The sequence below is a fragment of the Haliotis rufescens genome, unplaced genomic scaffold (assembly GCF_023055435.1).
Source record: "Haliotis rufescens isolate VD_foot unplaced genomic scaffold, xgHalRufe1.0.p SCAF_63, whole genome shotgun sequence".
NCBI lineage: Eukaryota > Metazoa > Mollusca > Gastropoda > Lepetellida > Haliotidae > Haliotis > Haliotis rufescens.
In genome coordinates, this window is record NW_025964354.1 from 1477894 (window position 1) to 1499894 (window position 22001).

At 38.3% G+C, this 22001-nt stretch overlaps 2 protein-coding genes across 2 annotated transcripts; both read right to left on the reverse strand.

The window, feature by feature from the left end:
• Positions 1 to 1827: 1827 nt before the first annotated feature.
• Positions 1828 to 19918, reverse strand: LOC125375940. Its single transcript, XM_048387004.1, has 9 exons — positions 19755 to 19918; positions 19538 to 19612; positions 18903 to 18975; positions 18231 to 18524; positions 11711 to 12007; positions 11128 to 11418; positions 9885 to 10000; positions 3315 to 3564; positions 1828 to 2022 (listed from the first exon to the last, which is right to left on the reverse strand). The coding sequence occupies exons 1-9, from the start codon at positions 19758 to 19760 to the stop codon at positions 1904 to 1906; spliced, it is 1521 nt and encodes a 506-aa protein (XP_048242961.1). The 5' UTR covers positions 19761 to 19918; the 3' UTR covers positions 1828 to 1903.
• A 1367-nt stretch (positions 19919 to 21285) lies between these two features.
• LOC125375929 (serine/threonine-protein phosphatase 6 regulatory ankyrin repeat subunit C-like) lies at positions 21286 to 21783 on the reverse strand. Its single transcript, XM_048386980.1, has one exon. It carries the CDS (start codon positions 21781 to 21783, stop codon positions 21286 to 21288), a length of 498 nt encoding a protein of 165 aa, XP_048242937.1.
• Positions 21784 to 22001: the final 218 nt, after the last annotated feature.

A 22001-nucleotide genomic window follows, 5' to 3' on the forward strand; every position in this document is an offset into this window, starting at 1 on the left:
CGTTCCATCAAAGGAGAACACTGGTCTTGACACTGGCTGCCGTTTTATCGTCCATTTCTATTCTGTTTTGACTTATGTATGTATTTTCATAACGGAACAGACTTTGTTGAGAACTTCAGCAATGATTTGTTCCATACAAAATTGAGATATGCTCTTTTTTCCAAAGATGTATTACTGGTTACATTAAACAACCTGTCTCCTCTGACCCAATGCAAACGATAATATAACATAACCCAGCAACTCCTAATTACCCGTAGTTGCACACATACTATGCCTAATGCTCGACAAAAATGCTTAATTATCCCTTATCTATAAGGAAAACTTTAGTGACTGTCAGAACGGCTTTCCTTGTTAACATATGAATTAATTATTGAGTTTCAGTATTAACTATGAATTCCTTTTCCCAACAATGATTATGTGCATATGCGTCAATGTGAAGTGATGCTAAACTTGATAAAGGAAATGTGTAAACATTGTGATAATGTTTGAATCGAATGGGTTGGTAGATTAGCCAACTCATTCCGTTTTAAGAAATATATACTTGTGCTAAACCTATACCTCCCTTCGCCCAACATGGCTTGAAGAAGTACAGATATATAATGTGTATTATTAATCAAGAAATGCTGCATGTATTTCCCTTTCACTGCCACAATACTTGATGGCAAGTAGAAAATGGCATGCATACCTGGCAATATTCATTCCCGATCACAGTGGGGGACCCAGGCAAATAGATTAGCAACACCCACCCACACACACACACACACACACACACACACACACACACACACACACACACAATACTTTATTGTGCCTTTTGAGCAATACTGGTTTGAGGTGAACATTAATTATGTTTTTTGTCACAGCATTATTCTTTTGTATAATCATAGCACATATCTGCTTAAAGCAGCTTCTATTGTACGAATCCGACGATATTATGAAAATGTATATTAAGTTGTCCCACTTCTTATTAAGCTTTATTCAAGACATGTGGACCATGTTACATGTTTCCACTTGTACTCGTTTGCTCTTTCGACGATGTGTAGTCGAACAAGAAATAATGGATTTCAATTTTTATGGAGAAGACAAGAGATTTATTTACACGTGGCAAAGGTAATGGCATAGACTGTGAATATATTATGAAATGCTTCACCGGAAATATTTGTATTTCACTATTTGACACAGTGGGGTAAGGAAATAACAATCAGGTGTATAGATGACAATGATGACACGATGAACGACAGGGGCATATTATATATTGTTTGAGATGAGGGTTGATCATTATGCAGTTTTATGAGTCCTGCGTTAGGTTTTATACCACAAAACGGATGCATAATATCTCGTAATACCCCGAGTGATACTGCTACAACGAAAACTATGCAATTGTAAAAGAATTAAAACACATTGCAGATTGAAAAGAAACATCTGTTTGATTCAGCTGAGGTTAACTTGTGCTGTGTCACGTGACTCAATGACTCGTAAAACACGTGCAACATTTTCCTTCGTAGGAAATACAGCATTAATTCTCCTGCTCATAAATCAACGTACAACATGTTTTCTTTGTAGTGGGGTATAAGGGATATATTCTCCCGCCCAGAAAATTATTTCTCTCCTAGGCAAGATACATAGTATTGTTTTCAAGATCACGTGAACCAATCAGATCTCAATATTCTGACATTGAGGAAAGATAGAAAAAAACACTTGTGACAAATTATCTTGAAAATTAATTCTAAATTAGTATATGAAACTCTCTATGAGTGTGTGATTTTTTTGCAATTTTGGTTATGTCATACAAGGAACACGTACCCTCAATTTGGCAAATTGTCAAGCAGGGTCTTGGTCACATAACTTGTGTTGTAAAACAGTGTAAAACTAGACTGCCGTTTCTTTGCAGAATACCAGTAGTTCATATGTTGGCAATTTGTTCATATAGTCTCAGATGTTCATAACTGTTTGAAGGCTGGTCAAGATTTCTATCAAGAGCAACATATTCTCCTCTCGATTCAGGATGTAGGTGGTCACCACCTGAAACAAATGTCAACGAGGCCTGTTATCATATATTGGGACAACATGTGTTTTTGAAATTATATTGATTTATTTGAATTATAATTTAGAATGACCAACAATGAAAAAGACTGCATATCCAGGATATATGTTGTTTATTAAATATATCATTGTAAAATAATGTCGATTTCAAACAAACAATGGATTAACATTTTATTGTTACTCATGGGGTGATGTGTGTATATGCTTGTTGTAAGAGGCCTGGTCAGGCTCCGTGACTTGGTTGACGTGGTGTCACTGTAAGCCAACTGGGTTGGTCGACGCCAATGATGTGAATCATTGGATTGTTTGCTCCAGGCTGGAATATTGCTATGTGCGGCGTTAAATTGCCAACACACGTATACAAGCAAATCATATTATTACGAATAATATAATCAAGAAACAACGAATCATCATTAATAAACTGGTGGGTATGAACATAGAAAGTCACACTTTGATATATCATTGATCCAAATAGCAAACGCCATATCGATAATGCACACGTATCACTTTTGGCCTCCATGATTGCCTGCAGAACTGATACATAATATATGTCTGGCTGCATACAATTTGTTTTATGTTTCTCAGGCACATTGTTAAGAGAAAAAGGAAATGCGAGAGGAATTATTTCAAAATGTCTTTTCGTAACAAGGACTATAGATTAAAACATGCCATCTCGACTTTGGTTGAAAATGTAAAACCTCGAGGGAGAGAGAAACGCCCAAGAGCCAAAAGCTTTTCTCGAACTCGAGGTTTTACATTTTCAACAAAATTCGAGGCAGAGGTGCCCTAACCTGTCTGAATGCACTAAATACCAGAAAGAATAAGAAATAATCGTGACACTGAAACAATAGTGTAGTTGCTGTATAAAACGAATTCCATGACAGTGGGCGAGACTTTGACTTTTTTATTGGCAATAAAATGTATGACTTTCAAGTGATGCGCCAATGCCTAATTATAAAATCTTTGTTAAGCTTACATCTCAAAGGTAACACCCAGGTTGATATCACATATGTATTAGTAGAATATGGAACGATGTATGTCAAATTGTTTCAACATTATAAGGAACACTGACAGTATTGTCACTTGAATTTTGTCTATATTTTAGATGTACAGATCAATATACATATGTTCATATAATTATGTGAATCATTAAATATGTTTTCAAACTGTAACAATTGCATTATAACCATTTATTCGGCAGATATATTATTAGCATGATAAGCCTACTTGCAAACTAGTGTCATGCAAAGGCGTCAACCCACCCATCTCACCTGTCTCTGTGGATGTCCCTGTTGTGGACAGTCTGTCACCTACAGTAGTAGGGATGTACACAGGGTTAATACGCAGTTCGGATCCTTGTTGATAATTACCAGCAGATCCTCCCAAGCCGACTACAGCATTGTCCTCAGCTTGGTGCTCAGTGTCCTCAGAAGAAGGATATTTGTCTGCCTCCCTTCGTTTTCCTTCCACGGTTACATCCACGTTATCATATGTATGTGTGTCTGGTGATCCCGTCACCTGCTTTAACCAAAGACAAAATAAAACCAAAAAATATCCCATGCCCCATGCAGCTTAGATTATCAACATTGGTATAATGTAATATATATACATGATCGATTGTACGTTGGGTATGTTTTTTTCTATGCATGTTCATCCTTTCAGTGCAGTCTTACATGGATCTGTTTTAAATGGTTATATATAAACGGGAGCGTCTCACGAGAGCGATCTTTCGATTTTTAAAACAACAACCGAAATGTGGCATCCTTTGAGGATTAAAGGTTTTGACAGCAACTACCACTTGTAGAGTTTGCTCATGAGGCTGCCTGTGTCATCCATTTAGATTACACTTTTGATATGCCTTCAATATATAACATTAAGGCATGCTTAATGCTGTTTTAATTTTAATACGCTCTCATGCCTGTTGTTCCCTCCTTAAAAAGCTTGGTCAAAACGACCGCCAGTCTCACTAGAGCGACCTGTTGTCCCCTTGTTTGTGTTTTTTTACTCAAACGAAGGAAAGGTTGCTCTGGTGACACCTCCCCACACTAACACACTTTAATAAGAATAAACATGTGTATATCAACACAAACGTTAAGGGCTGTAGTCATTGCTGCTTAACGCTGCGAACATTAAATGCTCGTGTAGATCAGAGCGGTGGTTGCGCCCGCCACATTTTATAATTTAGATCACTCAGCATGGACTCCTGGTTTTCGATTCAATCATGCGTTTAACGTGTGACAGGATTTCAGGTACATGACTTGATTGTCTGGTTTGCTGACAGTCCACCGACTTAAGATAGGAGTACCGCTATGCAGTGTCAGTCAACACACTCAGGAAGTGGTTATCCTTTTACCTTTATTAACAAAGGATATATGGGGTATAAAAGCAACTTCCCGAAACACTTAACCACAATATCTCCTTTCACGAAACACAAATCATCCAAACAAGCATTAAAGGAGGACACGACAGGTGACCAAGAAAAAAGCCAGCCGTTAAAAGGATACTCGGTAATGTTATAGACAATAATTATCACCTTCTTATGGACACTATCTCTCTATTTCTACAATGGTCGCTCAGTCTGCTCTTTGTAGCAGCCCATTGAGAAGTGTGTTTCCTTTGTTTTTATCTACATAGGGACTTTACATTGCGACTTATCTACACAAACACTGGATTCAAAACACACCTGATTAATAATTAGACTAGATGACTATTGTTTGTTGTATTGATCTATTGCACATCAATATTATGTTCTGTTCATAGTAAGTAAGTGAGTATTGTTACGCCGCTCGTAGCAATATTCCAGCAAGATCACGCCGGGGGACACCAGAAATGGGCTTCACACATTGTACCCATGTCGGGAATCGAACCCGGGTCTTGGGCGTGACGAGCGAACGCTTTAACCACTAGGCTACCACTAGGCTAGGCTCCCGTGATATGATGATAACGTTATTCTGTCTTGGCGTATGCGGATCATCCAGCAAAAACTGATTTCATTATACCTCATCATATGCTATTTTTTATGAACCACTTCAGCTTATGCTCCCAACGCTGTCAAATATACTGGTAATGGGACACTTTCCTGTTCATCCTTTCTTGTTCATGAAGGTACATATCACATAGGCTTAATAATTATTTTCAAAACTGTAACTTTCACATGTGCCATCCTACTCATGCATGCAAAAGTAGCGCTAGAACTAAACATTGATAAAGTCAGATCAACATGAGCCGTGTGTATAACAGGAAGTATATCAATATTATTGACCTTTTCTGTGGGGTACTACGATAACGTTCGGCTAACACCATTTATCCGTGATATTAGTAACAACAGCACTTGTTTACGAGGAAAGTCATTGAACATTTGTCATTTCTCACGCGTCCTTTATCATACGTGTTTAATAAATGTTTCGTTATCTCTAAATGTGAGCTGCTATATCGAGAACAAGGAAGTACACCAAACCCGGTTTTAAAATTACTTGAACTCTTTCCCGATTTTTGAACTTCATCGATTCTCATACACACGAACATGTCATAAGCGAGAACATTATACCTACGTTAACTCTAAAAAGGAAGTGGGACATAAAACCAAAGAACATCAATTTATTGGGTACAAAAAAGTAAAGATGGCATTTGCAAAATTATGAACAATTTAGTCATATCAATGCTTAACATTTGAAGAAGCAATATGGCTATGCATGTTATGTTGATGACGAAGTTTGCTTGGATTCACAAAACAACTAGTATGTGTTTAAGAAATGATCAAATCAGTTCAATGCATATGATTCTCTCTTTCTGTTCATGTTTTGACAAAGTGTATCGTTTCCTAAAAACAAGGACATGATTCAGCTCCACACAACATTCAAAGTATGGTTTAAAGAATAGCTTGGTTGATGATCAGGGAAATAGCAGAAATAGCACACGAATCCACGAAGCATATTAAAAACGAGATTTGGTTGTTCGATTGATATTATGTCGCAGGAATAAAACCATCTAGCATGTTATTTTCAACAGATGTTCCGAATGATTGTAAACCCTTAAGCTGACATGAACACAAGGTTGAACCATGCATGTGCATAAGAACAACAGCATAACTGAACAAAGCAAACGTGATTATTCATGTAGTGATATACTATATGCATACGAAAATATTATAAATCCATATTTCACACGAGGGGTGGGATGGCAAGAAATAATTTCACCCCTGGTATCTTCCTAAGTGAACACATATGGGTACAAACCGCCTCATTGAATTAAACTTCATACTTGGCAAGGAAGGCACCCAATCTCTCCAGTAGAAATACACACTCACCCAGCTGCCACTCCAAACCCCAGCATTAGAACTTCTGTTCTAATACGACATATTATTATGATTCTATTATTTAATTTAGGTCTATTCTTAATTAGGTCTATGACTGATTTAAGGATATGTAATTATTTCAACATTTTAAAAACATAATATAACAACATTCAAATGTTGATTTCTTCACAACCGTCAAGTAACATTGCATTCCATGCGTGAAAATAACTTTACATATTATCAGTCCTGATTTAAAACTTAATATTCCTGATAAATGATCACTTACAATGTTGACCGATCAACTATATTCATTGCAAATTCATTTTACCTTTGATCCCCTATATGATTTAATCATTGGTCATATTATATGCAATATGTGCATGTGTCCGGAAAAAAAAGAAATATAATCTTAAAAAGGGTGAGGTGACGTGAAATGTGGTTGAACCGAACAGTCCTTGATTTATCCCCTTAATGCTGAGCGCCAGGAAGGGTAACTGCATGTTCCACCTTTTATAGATCGAACTACCGCCCTTCCGGTTTCCGAGCAGACGTTATATCCACTAGACCACGGCGACGGTGTCATCTTCTAAACATATATTTACCTTCTAATGTATCCATTAAAGTTAAAAGAAAAGTGCGATATAAAAAAGTGAATAAATAATAAATGAAAGAAGTGAAGTGCAGTGTCGCTTGTCTTGTTTCATTCAATAGCTCATATATATTTTTGTACGATAAGTTTAACGCCGAACTCAGCAACATTCCAGCAACAAGACAGTCGCCTACTTGTTATCGGACCCGTGACAATTAGGGTTAAAATAGGTCTTCAGCAACCTATGCTTGCCGTAAAAGGCGACAATGCTTGTAGTAAGAGGCGACTAGTGGGATCGTGTGGTCAGGCTCCCTGACGTGGTTGATGCATGTCATAAAATATCTCAATTGCGTTGATCGATGCTCATGGTATCAATCACTGGATCGTCTGGGCAGGCTGGCTTTTTTTACAGACCACCGTCATGTAGCTGGAATATAACTAATTGTGCCATTAAACAACAAACAAACACAACTTATAAGTCTGGAACTGATAGCTCAGTCATCGACATAAGACTGGACAATCCACACCTTCGAGGTTAATAATCGACTAATAGCCTCCTTCCTCCAATATAGGTTGCTTGGAACCAACTTTAAAGCTGAATTCCAAAGGGGTTTCAGTTTGCAAAATTAATTCAACTATTTAAACATTTACACACATGTACGTCTGTACACAACAGAAAACAAATAGTTACATGTCAAAACCAAGTTAGCCAGAAGCTATGAGCAGGATATAACATGTTATCGTACCTGGAGGAAATGCAGATCCATAGCTAAAAGAACCTGCATGCTATCAGGTAGTTTTCGACCAACCTTTATAACTGGAATCTAAACGTGCACATATAGATTCTTTAAACCCGACAACATTTACACTTTCAACCAATAACTGATGTTGAAGATTGTAAATATTATACCCATAAAATTTCATGTTTGTTCTACCTACACTGATATTCCTTTTTTACCAGTTATCCTAAGAACAAACGAATTTAGATATGATCCTAATTTATATATTTAAAATAGCAAAGAACCTGCAGTCGATAACCAAAACAAGTAGATTGCGCATTTCAGAGATAAGGTATGTCAAAGACAGGGAAACATTAATCATCTCGAACAGAGAAAGCGTTGGATTACAGAATCTATATACACTGGCGTCCACAATAAACTAGACCATTTCTTCGATTAACCATTGACAAAAATCCTCAACATGCTGCATGCTCAAAAGATATAAACATATTAATAACAGTGGTGTTTTTTCATGCTGTAAAAAAAAAAACACAAAAAACGCCGAAACACTTCAAGTGACAGTGACCAAAGACACAGGTAGGGCAAATGTGATGAGCCACAATTTCCACCGACAGTTTGTAAAGTATCTGCAAAGGCAGTATACTTTGGATTAAATAAAATATATATGAGCGCTTATGTCCACATCGTGCATCTATGCACGACACAGTACGTCGTCGCGGGTCTCCGTTGCCATTCACAAAGAAGAAAGTGCTCAAAGTCAGGACGCTAGACCGGCCTTAAGATGTACCTGTCACTAAGATCACTTCAAATCTGCCCTCAGCAGAAAATAAGCATCGTCCCCAGTCCCAAAACTGCCAACGTCAGCATTGGGGAAGACACTGTCGACTGAAACGATGTCCGAGACTCGTCGATGCAGATGTCGTCGGGGAATGAAACTGTTTCCGAGATGTACAACACGCAAGTGACGGCGTTGAATGGGCTTGTTAACATGCCCTCTTCCACTCATATGTGTGTTTGCTCTCTTCTCTCCATTGGTAAACAGCAATATGTTTTGAGTATTTCCTATTTTACGCCACATTCAGTAATATTACAGCAACACCACGGAGGTAAAATAATCAAGTATTGGCCAAGCCAACCCGATACAGAAAAAATGGACATCGTCCCACATCATCGAGGTACATAATAAGATCAGCCCAAGAAGCTGACCACCGACTCTATAGACAAGATTGCCGCGAGGCTATTCTACCGAGACAAAACAAGAAGAGCTATGTGGATATGTGGAAATAACAATGCCTCTCTTTAGGGACGGTTTTAATACACATAATTTGTTCCAGAAAATAGAATGAAAAACAAACAAACTTATTTTTGTCGTGAAACAAATTAGAATTGTTTGGTTCCTCCTCACACAACAAGACCGCCTCGGTGATGTAGTGGATGGAGCGTCGGCCCGGAGGGCGGAAGTTCGTGGATCACCGGTCACGTCATACCGAATACCGATACCATGCCGCAGTTTACATGAATACCCAACTAAGACACAGCATACTGACTCCGAGCCGACCAATCCTGGTTTTCATGTCAAACTGCGAGAGACATATAAGTGTTCAGCTCCGCATTTTATAGAAAAACACCTAACACCTCTTCTACCTACAACACATTATGGTGATTCCCCACAGGACAATTATTGATGTTATGAAAACATTATTCTTTTTCTTCTTCTTTCATATTTGGATCGGTATTGCTAATTGCACACTGAGCACTTAGGTATTTTAATGAGTGTGATGGTTACCGCTTTTGAGTAGTTGCTGAATAAATGGAATAAACATTTTTATCAATCTCCATCTTAGATAACATAGTGTGGGAAGAGTTTGAGAACCGTTGGTATGTTTATCAACCTGCTTACTGGTACGTTGAAACATAGATGAATTGACACTGTTGAGTGAATGAATCAGTTAATTTCCATTTACGCCGGTTTTAGGCATGAACTTCACAAGACGAAACGAACACTTTAACCACTGTCCCGTTATTAACTAATGATAAGTCGTGTGAATCATCCTCCGTTCGCGAACTTGATCTGTTGACGACATCCCTATGGACATGCATAAACTCCTGCATTTATTACACTTATGTTCTTTGATGCACTTGGAAGATCATTCAGCTCCACGGTAGGAAAAGGAGGGGAAGGAGGCTTAACTGATGGTTGTGGTTTTATTCGAGTTACCTGTTTTCTTTTGACGAGAAAAAGGATGATGATGACGACGATGATGAGAAACACTATCGCACCAACAACGCAGGCAGCTATAATTATAGTGGACGCTGTGGCTAGTCCAACGTTTTCTGCAACGTTAAAAAGGCGTTTAAGTCATAGTTAGATACCCTTCCCTAAATAACAATACAGAAGTTCTATTGGAGAAAAACAGACACAAAGCCAAACAGCATTGGCATACTATCGGCTTATAATGACTGCAACAGAATGTTCACATGAAAAATGAAAATCCCACGAGATGGTGACTGTTTAACGTCAGATTACAATGCCCTTAATCGCTTTCTACACTACGAGAATGTGTCTTGTGTACAGGGTATAAATCACCGCGACACAGCCGCCACCGCCACCGCATATGCAGGAATTGGGGCATGCGTCCACCTTATGCATGTTGCGTGTTTTGTATGGATTGAACTGGTAGCTCTATTATAGTATCAACAACGAATATATACACAATATGCGAGAACACGCACAACAGTAGTGTTTACCGGAACACAAAAGTAGACATTGACAATATACTGATGTAAACAACGTACCCTTCGTGTTTTAATGATATGTCCCTGTCTTATAACCATTGATATTTTGACATGGATTGAAATCAAACTACCCCAGTGAAGATCCGGTTTCGAATTGCTCTTTAGCAACCCACTCGTGTTGTGAGTGGCCACTGATCAGGCTCACTGACTTGATTGGTGTGTGCCATCTTTTTCCAGTTGGGTTAATCGATGTTTTCAATCACTTAACTGTTGGGTCCATATACGAGTATTTACAGACTGTCGCGATATAAATGGAATGTTTCAGGGAGGGCGTTCAACAACAAACAAACGTGGTGGTACAGGAGAAACGGTTTCTTAACATGATAATAATAAATATTATTATCAATGATGTAATTTATCGATTTATTTAGAAGACAGAACATGGCTTTAGATGCAATCTCCGCTAAACATTTTATTGCTGGCTTTACATTTCTGTTTCTACTAAACATACCACCTGATTACGTAAAGTTGTGTATGATATCAATTTCCGTAGATAGGACGTTCAGAGCCAGAGAGTCATGAGGTAATATTCCCGACGATAATATCCAATTAAAATGATCGACGAATATATTTCCAAAAACCTCCAACGAACCAATACGATAGTCATTCTCAATTTTGTCAGCCCCTGAGTTTTGTTACGTTTAAGACTCTTAATGGATGCTTACTGAGTTTCGTTATGCCAGCGCAGGTCAGATTCCAGTGTTTCTGTTGACAGTTGAACATCACCCTAACACCACCGAGGTGTGTTTTGGTCACATGAAAGGTTTGTGTTGCACGATCAATGCCAGTCCCGGCACTACTGACATTCAGTAAGTGTTGGACGTTCCCTGTCTGTAGAGTGAAGATGGATGCTACAGGACAGTTGTAGACAATAATGTCCACTGAGAGAGTCAGCTCTTCATTCAGGCCAAGTCTGTCAGTGTCCTTGTCACTTGATATGCTGCAGGTTTGAGTCACTGAAACAGATGTAGCTACCTGTTAGATACTGATGTAAGAATTGAATACGTTGATATATTCTATTTGTGAGCTACATACATTTGGTATGTGTGCAACGAGGGCTATTTCAAAATAGATGTTGTCTATAAGACGATACTGATGTTTATTAAAAACAAATGGCAATGAGGACTGCAATGTCACCAATTCATTTGGATGCTCAATAACTATAACTGTAAGTGTGGTGTTGACCTGTAGCAATTTAAGCCTACTAATCAGGTGCTGTGCTTCTTTGAAATAACTTTAAAGTCTCACTGAGTTCACTGACGCCATCACAAGTTAGGCTCGTCTGTTTATGGTGACAGCTAAACACCAGTCTTACAACCCCCAAGTGGGAGTCCGTCACATTCAGGGTTACTGAAGAAGTGTTGTGAGTAACACTCGCTACAGAGTCAGCTTTCGTCAGCAGTGTTGTCACATTCCCGGTCTGGAGTGAGAAGTTTAGGGCTGTGGAACAGTAGTAGTCTTGTATGCCCACTGTGAGTGTCAGCTCCTGATCCTGGGCAAGTACATTAGTGTCCTCCTTACTGGTGATGCTGCAAATTGGTGTCTCTGAAACATTACATTCCACCTTAAAATGGTAACACAGTTCGAATATATCAACGAAGTTTGAAATATCCAATTGACATATGTTCAAAACCATTATCCAATCGGACATAACTATTGATATATGGAGAGTATGAGAGGTTGAAGTTAGAAACTACTGAATTATGTTCAAAGCCTCTACTAAGGTTTTATGTTTCTGTTTTAAGGCAGCACTCAGCAATATTTAAGCTATATAACGGCAGGCAGTAAATAATCGTGTGTAGACCAGTCAATCCATTGGTTGACATCAGGAGCATAAATCCACGCAATTGGGATATGCTGAGATGCAATTAACCAAGTCACAGAGCTTGACTATCCGATCCATTTAGTCGCTATTTACAAGCTTAAGTTGTTTGGGACCCTATATTCGTACCCAGAATCCACGCGGGAGACCTCTACTAAGCATCAATATTTATATGCACATTAATACTGGTCCACCTCTCATACCCAAAGAAACGGTCACATTACATAACATGATGCCGTGTCCGTATTTCTGGCCTTGCACATGAATGAGGCCCATCTTAGAATTCATGCTCATGACATCCCAGACCATGAAGGACGCACTGCCAAACCGATTGTGCTCCACCACGTCAGCGCCCATTACAGATGGGGGTGTCTTGCCAACTGTAGCCTAAAAATGTTGATACCGATAAACGTGTACCTGTTGTCTGATTGCGGATAATGATATGTCTAAAGGGTGTCTGTTCTTAAGGGCTGTGACCACGCAGGTACTGGTCACACTAAATTGTGGAGATCACTCACGGAATATGTCTGTTGGAACCGAATCCAAAGGCTAGTTACAATTTTTTTGTAATACCCAAAGGGCCATGCTACATATCGCATATCTGATCTGCCATCCTGCAGCCATGCGGTAGCTGGATTACAAAATTCGACCACGACCCATGATAATTTGGAGTGACTGTTGCATTATTGTCGAACTCAATTGATACCCACGTTTTGCAAGATGAACTGCAGGTGCTGCACGCTTTCTCCCGGTAAAGTGACTTTCACCAATTTCTCATTCGCTTTGATTAGATTACGCAATGGTAAATAATCACGTGGCATTTCCACAAAGTCATCGGTACTTTCCGTCTGTGTTCAACAGTGTTAGACTCAGGTTCTGTGTTTGAATTTGTCGTTTTACACTGTCTTGTTCTGTTCGCAGATTATTTTTGTACGTTTGATGTGCAGGCTTTGTTGAATCAACGCAGTAAAATGTCTAAACTTTTGACCAAATTTATTCGGGAAGGACATTCCACTGCGACTGTCGATCGAGGATGGTGTATATTATTGCGTTGTGTGTATTTGGAAGGATCATAGTCCAAACGGATGTCCACGGATACTAGATTGATTTATTACTTGATATTGTTTCGGTGTATTCCCTGGCGTATTTACCGGGGCTTAACTGACGAAACGCCAAGTCGCAAATTTAGAGAGACGATGCCCCAAATGCAGCGACAAACAGATATGCTAATAACACTGGTACATGGGTCATGTACACCTTATTCTACACAACTATCATGCATGCACCGAATACATTTCTTTATATTGATTGCAATATTGATCATATTGCAATGTTATTAAGGACACGTTGCATTTTATACCATCATACTTGGTGTCAGCAATGATAATAGTTGACAGTAGTAGATATCAACACTGTGTTGCTTCGGATACGATTTAGGTGTATTTCTGATAAGCTGGTCAGATTTAGGCGAGTGTAATTTCTGTTTTACTGCCATAATTATGGAAGTCTGATCTTAATTCAAACACATAAATTAATGCATTGATATGAAACAGTGACAATAACTATGACACCAATACGAGAGACACTGCGGAGAAAGACGATTATTTACAGACTGTCGTCACATAGCCGGACTTGTGCTTTGTTACATTTTGCCTGGACGTCGCATATTAAACACCGTCTACTGGTGGAGCATCTGCTGTCAGGGCAGACTTGTATTGATGAAGTTAACTTAGTTCTTAGCTTAACCCCGGCCATGAGCCAACATGGAAATATTAAAATAAAAGATGCGCTGAGTCACGGGTTCGAATCGAAGAAACATGACAATCCATCTGTCAGCACCATATCAACTTGACGTCAAAAACATAGCTTTCAGGTCTTTTATTAAGGTGGCAACCCTGGCCTCATTAAGATCTTCTCAGCAGTTGTGATAAAACAGACCCTTTGTTAGTAGTGCTTTAATCTTTACGTACACAGCTACTGCATGTCACATTCATATATACATTATAACAGTGAAACTATGCACTTATTATACATATATTGTCACATGTGTAATAGGATTCAGTTATTTCATCTCATTTCAAAAACACGTTTTTAGCTAAGTGCCCGAGATTTGAATGTATTTGTCTTTTCTTCAGAACATCTGTTGACATGCCTTAAGCGACACTTCACACCACTTGACATATGTTGACTGTGTGGACTTTGCAATCGCAGGGGATTCACTTTATCAAAGCATAAATCTGAAAGATATATTTTCCCGTGTCAGCGGGCATCTCATCATAAATTACTTTTAAGAAATTGGTCTGTATAATTAATTTTAAATATGTGTGATGCTACTATTAACAGACATTATTGAAGGCTTTGTCCAGGAGGTTAAAGTATCGTAAACATATTGCCCCCCTGTGTGATACGTAGTCCTGTCGTAATCAATGTAACTATCATCAACCAGTGTTTTTAAGCCAATTCATTGATGAGTATTTTTTTAATATTGGTTAGCATTGTGCACAACCACCAGTGGCTAAAGTGATGACGTAAACCCTGCTGGGTTATCATGCAGGAAGCAGAGGTACTGTAAGTCCCCATGATCCCCGGCGAGGTGACCTAGCTTTGGTTACTGGTGGCCTAGAGCCCGTGTTTTAAAACTGTATATATAATATTGTTATGCTCAAATATTTTCATGAATTGTTTCTAAATATAATTTGCTCAAATATGTTTTACAACTTGTTTTTAAACAAAACTTTGCATAAATGACTAAATTGTAAATATATTAAATTGGTCTCGTCGCTATATGGCTGAAATAATGCTGATGCGACGTTAAATTTTAACTCACTCACACTCACTTGACACATGTAAGTGAATGAATTATGAAATTACTGTGGTTTCCACCATTATTCTCCACCAAAGATTGAGAAACACTTTGGAATTTATCCTGTGAAACTCATTATGAATTTAAGTTTGTGCTATAAGAACAGAACATCCAAACCACCCTTTGTTAACAAGAAATGTAACTTGGAAATGTCATTTCGATCTTATCAATAATTAATCGACAGTCCATGCACATACAGATGACAGGCGTTTTCAAAGGTATCCATTATTTGTGAGGAAACTTGCGATCGATAGAGATGTGATTCAACATTATTAAATTGTCGATTTTCCTTTCAACACATATAAACACAAATACATTTTTGAAACTAGTCTTCCGTGTTAACTATGATTTTGTAGATTTTGTAGTTTCTGCAAACTCAGTAAACGCGCTATCGTACAACTGGATTTCTAACCCATCCCCTTATTGTCTGTTTTTTTTACATGCTGTCGTCGCATGGCAGAAATTTTGTTTTTGTTTTGTTTATTTGTTTCTGATGCGCCCCGATCAGCAATATTCCAGCTATATGACGGCCGTCTGTAAATAATCGAGTCTGGTCAAGACAATCATGTGACTGATGTCATTAACATCTACACAGTTGGAATACTATGACATGCAACAACAAAATCAGCGAGCCTGACATGAGATGCCCGACATGTGAATGTATGTGTTTTTCAGAACTTCAATTGCCGTGGCATAAGTGCCACGTGATGCCCATAGGATTAATGCGTCAGGTTACAGCGTGACTTCACGACACATATTTCCGGTTATTAAATTACACATAAGTTCATCAAGGTGCTTACTATATTTACGATACCACGATATCACAATTGACGCCTTGAAACGAATATGTATGAGCCTTATTTATCATTTTAAACACTACTCACACAATTGGTTTTAAATAGAGAATATAAGCATGCCATTTACATTATTTAAGCCAGGAAGTATCCCATATATGTCTTCATTTAGGATAATGTAGGAATTAAGTATTTACATGCCGAGCATGGAGTTCTATTTAAGGGTTTCCTCCTTGAAGTCAAAAGCACAATAGGTAATTGTTCTGGTTCATGTAATTGAATGAAGCAGTTGAAATCCATATTTCAACTTTGTCCTTAATTTGGAATGGATTACATGCTATTTATCATGCGCAGGGCATTTACGTTATTGTCCACATTGTAAACGACACTGCAGTCACTCATAAATACAGACATATGCTTTGCATTTGAGAAACCAAGTCTATTTTTTTTTGTTAGGGCTATCGCCGTACTGTGACAATTGACATGACCATCTTATATGTTGGAAATTGAGTACCACATGCGTTCAAAATAAATAAATAAAAGCTACAAAATAACGTTTTTGATTGCATCTGAATCACTTCAAAATATGCAAATTGAATAGTTATTGACAACCACACACTTTGGTACAGAGACGCAATTTTTACACATTACAAGAGTACATATCAGTGTTGCGGTAATTACAATGGAAATACTGGGGATATAGAGCAGACTCGTCGTGAAGTCTGGAGTTTTGTATTTATGCAAAGGAAGTTCAGTAATTTCCGAAAGATGGACAAAGTCGCATATTCTAAACATATATGAATGATACCCCTCAATACAGTTTCATCTTCATGTTTAATGTTGATTTACATAGGAGCAGGGTGAAATGATTGAAGTATGTGGCTATGTTTTAGCATCAATAGAGCATCATGATATGAAGCAACGTCTTATGTGAACAAAGCTATTTATTGTGTTCAGCCTCTTTCGACTGACACAGGAATATATATGTGGAGACATTAATCGTTTTGCAATACAATTTCACACTGTCATCATGTAGTTTATTTAGGCTAACTCATCATAGCTAAACCTCTTAGCACTCTATAAATTGAGCTTACGATCGTTCGTAGATCAAGTTATTCTTCAACAAAGCACTGCTTTAATTCAGATAAACACAAAGGGAAACACACTCAAGGAGAAAATTGAAATGTTTTATAAACTGAATATCAAATATACATATGGCGATCCAATCTGACAAGTGACTGTTATCATGCTTAACTTTTGTCTGGACTCTGTTGCTACTCAATCAAAGCGAAACTTATTTGAATACCACATACACTGTTGTGTCTGTCGTTCATATTTCCTTAACTTGCATCAAACGAGTCTTTTTGGACCCCCTTTAATAAAATCCATTACCCATGACTCAATCCGGAGAGAATGCAACTGTATCAAAGGCCTGAGTTCGTTTTCTAATACAATAACAAAGTGACTTTTGTGACACTTAACATTTTGTTTTGACGCTGTCGTCACTCAAACGAAACGTGTACTTGGTTGAAAATCACAAACACTGAATTATTACTGTGTATATTTTTAAGAGTTACATCCAAAACTTCCATAATGAGTCTTGACAGGACCTTTGTTGTAACATAATTCATTTACCATTACTCTATATTCATTACGAGACTCACAATGAACTATAATGAAGTATTCTGTAATTTTCCATCAATCTAATGACATATTTTACACAAACTATCCTTTGAATAATGTATAACAATGCATATAACATTCATACAAAATTAATATTTAGAAGTGACGGCCGCCATAAGAATGAGTTGACATACATTTTTGCCATATTTGCCACTTTGCAACACGAAATGTTTCGGAATGATGTAACGACGTATGTTAAGCTTTGCCAGTGATATTACAATTGTCACGCATGTAGAGATATGCTGTCAATGATATTTTGTGCCGAATTGTTGACGCATTGTGAAATCTCTATTATTTAGTATATATCTGTACTAATGTGAGATTTCCGTGCGATTAGAGAAAAGTGGCACCCTTCTCATTTGGGCAGATGCATTAAACCATTCAGATTTGAAGTACGAGTATATATACATATATCATAGGGAAAGTTAATTGACTACAGTCAAAGCGATATCCTTATATCTAATTCCATTGTTCTAGGCAATGGCATATGTGTGTTGTTCCTGGTATTTTGTTTTGGTATATATTTGTGGAAGAGAAGTATGTACAAAAGTGATTGTGTAACGTTAATGACCTGAATTTACTTCTGAACATGAGCGTTGAACTTACTTGTAATGACGAGAGTGCAAGATGCACTGGGACCATGTTGGAGGATATTGCATTTCCACTGCCCTGCATGACGAGGTTGTACATTCAGAATCCCGAGGCTACTGCTGGTTGTGTTGGTGACGCTTGCATTGTATCCTTCTGCATCTATGCACAACGTTGATGAACACTGCGGACCAAGGAAATCACCGGGCCCTAAGTATTGTAGAGATGTGAACGGTTCCGACGTCAAGCAGTTTATTAGAGCAGACTTCTCTATGTAGGCTAAGTCAGGGCAGGTAAGCTCAGCTGTGGAACCTAGGTCAGAAGGAGCAGAAATAAATCATACAACTTCCAAATATACCATTGATGCTCAAAACGTGTGGAATAGTAAATGTCAACGAATCCCCTGATTTTCCCCATATGATTATTTGTATGGTAGTGTTATGTGAGTCAACGCAAACTAATACTTCATCGACTTATATATATATCCATAGAAACGGACAGAAACCAGATGGTCTAATGCACTTAAGGCACATACATGTTGCTTAAGAAACCACATAAAGGCGCATGACAGTACCTTGATATTTGTTTTGTAAAAAAACCTATGGAAACGGGCAAGCCAAATGAAAGTAATTAAAGTAACATTTTATCACTGCCTTCGTGATGTATAATATTTTATACAGAGTTACTCACAGTATCCGTCATTCATGTTGTAGAACAGTATAAGTAAGTAGATAAAGGTTGTAATGTCAACCGACTGCTTCATCTGTAACAAAGATGTTCAAATAAGGAGATGTTCCTTAATGCTCTACATAACACTGCCTGGGTGTACTTCACACACATGTACATCGGAACACTTGACAGTATTACGTTTATCTTGTATGTGCACTTCAAAAGTTCAGCCTAATTTTACAGAAGCTATTATTTTGTCAAGATTATTGTATGATTAATATATTGAACATGTAATAATATGTATTACAAGGGTAAATGTAATAATATGTATTACAAGGGTAAAGGTAATACTATGTATTAAATGGGAAAATGTACTAATTTGTATTACATGGGTAAACGACACCAGGGAAAGTATTCACACATCCTACCTCTCTGGTGAAGCAACTCTCTCTCTCTCTCTCTCTCTCTCTCTCTCTCTCTCTCTCTCTCTCTCTCTCTCTCTCTCTCTCTCTCTCTCTCTCTCTCATATGTATATATATGCTATACATATATATATCAATGAACGTGATGAACGTGATTGAAAGACAGAGTGACATGAATATGATTAGTGGCAAGTGTTTAGGTTGTTTTGTTTAATAAAGAAGATATGTACTTACAGTAACATGTGTCCTAATTGTAGAACTGTATACCGGGCTTGTGCTACGACTTACATCGGAGGTCATGCGATACATCTGTACAGGAAAGTATACATACAATACAAAGCGAGAGCTCTCGGTACCGAATTTCTTCCTTGTTTCGGTAAATCCCTCACAACAACAAAATGTGTGTTATCAACAGTACACATATACAGACAGAAACAAAACACCGTCTCACCTGCATATTGTCTCTGACTCGAATAACGCACCTAAACCTTTCTCACACGAAGGTTGGTCCCTATTTGAGACACCCGTTTGACGTGATATTACATGGATATATTTAAGTTAATTACTCGAGCAAAGGAGAGGTGTTCACATTTTCTCTGAGACAGCTTCATGAGGTTAGTCTTTCATCAAAGGGAGGCTACGTCTGCGTTGAGTCATAATCTACATGTAAATAAACATGGGTATTCAGAGGAATTTTATGTATGCTTCTCTAGATAATCTACGACACAGATTTGTCAATGAATGCAACAATATAGTCTAACATGTCATATTCATATATTATAATATAAACATATTTATCTCGCGACTATAAAGTGCAATTTCACAAATACATATTATGATATTCAATCACTGACCTAGTTATGTCTTTGCATAAGTGTAATTAATGTTATATACTCATAGTCTTAATTATAGTCACCCCCATACATAGACGCATATATCTAGAGGTTGACAATAAATATGAGCATGGATATATAGTTTGGCTGTCCGATACATGGAGATGTAATTTAGAGAAATTGGTGACGCGAGGTCGCGGTGAATACTTTTTGAGGAAGTGGCTCGGAATTGCAAGTTTTTTCTGGAGTTAGTGTCATGTTCACTTTTACGTCACCCGATACATATCCAGTTGCAGTATGTCAAGTTTAAACATGTATTGTGAGTGAGTGAGTTGGGTTTAATGCCACTTTTAACGTTATTTCAGTTATATCGCGGCGCGTCAGCTTATTGTGGGAGGAAAGCCCGAAGTGATGCAGGTCTCAGACGTTTACCACTTGGGTGAAACACACGAGCACGGGGATGATGCTGAGAAACCAAGAAACATAACCTGGGCGAACCGGGATTCGAACCCACAATCATAGTTTTCTGGCGTGCCCGAGGGACGCAACTCTGCAAGGCGAATTGCGGCGCCTTAGACGACTGGGCCACCCGTGCCCCTATGTTAGTATACGCCATCAAAGAAGAGCTAGACAAGTACCCTGGACTTAAATATGCAAGAGGTTCCATTTCATGAACATACAGGATATAGTACATGAGTGTGAGTGAGTGAGTTAATGCTTTACGTCACATCGGCAATATTTCAGCCATATCGTGACGAGTATAGCGCGAGAACTTCGACGTCAACCAAAAGCATTGACTGACAACATCACAAGCATGCTCCATGAAATGGAAGCTAATGGCCATATCACTATGGTCACATAACCTGTTGTCAGATATGACAAGGTGCGCGGAGGTCTAGATCCAAAAAATAACAAATAAAATTATTTTGAGATGTAATGTGTCTCTTCAGATCACATTATTTATTTAACAGTCATTCTACCAGATTCCACAACGTTGCAAGCAATATGTATTACAAAGATGTAGAAGATATACAATTTGTATATCTCGTCATACATGAAGAAATGATAAGGTACTTAAACAGCTCATAGAAGGCTGTACCACACCCAAATGTAGGTAACAACATAAATGTATGCACAATATTTCACCTACTACCACCACGTGGCAAAAGAAGACCATGCACGTCTTTTCGAGTCTGCATTTTCAACACCTTGGTTGCTGTCTGTCCTGGCATTGATGTCCACCCCGTTCTGTGACAAGACATATTTCACAACCTCCAGATATGCTTCGTCACAGGCGTAGTGAAGAATATTGTTGCCGCCTTTATCCACCAGTGACACGTCAGCTCCATTATTTACAAGGAGCTCCACTACATCTCTATGTCCTTCCCATGCTGCCAGCATCACAGGTGTCTTGCTGTACCACCCTCTACTGTTGATGTCCACCAGGTCCTGTGACAGGACATATTTCACCACCTCCACATTCCCTGTCTGACAGGCCAAGTGGAGGATGTTGTGACTGGCTCTGTCCACAAGTGACACATCGGCTCCTTCACTCACAAGTAAATGAACCATTACTCTACTTCCTTGCTCTGCTGCCACAATCACTGGTGTCTTCTTTTTTCGTCCTCTGCTGTAGATGTCCACCATGTCATGTGAGAGGCCATACTTCACCACATCCACAGGTCACGTGAAGGAGGCTGTCACCTTTTTTTTTTCCAGGAGTGACACAATAGCTCCTTTAGTCACAAGCAACTTAATCACATCTGTATGTCCCATCAGTGCTGCAACCATCACTGGTGTCCATCGGTACTTTATACAGTTAATGTTAATGTCCACTCGATCTAACACAAAAGATGCGTCACACA

Excerpts from the sequence above, each read along its gene's own strand:
- LOC125375940 (XM_048387004.1), bottom strand. Across the intron at positions 18,976-19,537 it reads CAATTAGGACACATGTTACT|ATGAAGCAGTCGGTTGACAT; the intron begins GTAAGTACATAT and ends TCTTTGTTACAG. Across the intron at positions 2,023-3,314 it reads AGGGACATCCACAGAGACAG|GTGGTGACCACCTACATCCT; the intron begins GTGAGATGGGTG and ends CATTTGTTTCAG.
- LOC125375929 (XM_048386980.1), bottom strand. The coding sequence starts at position 21,783 with ATGGTGGACATCTACAGCAGAGGACGAAAAAAGAAGACACCAGTGATT.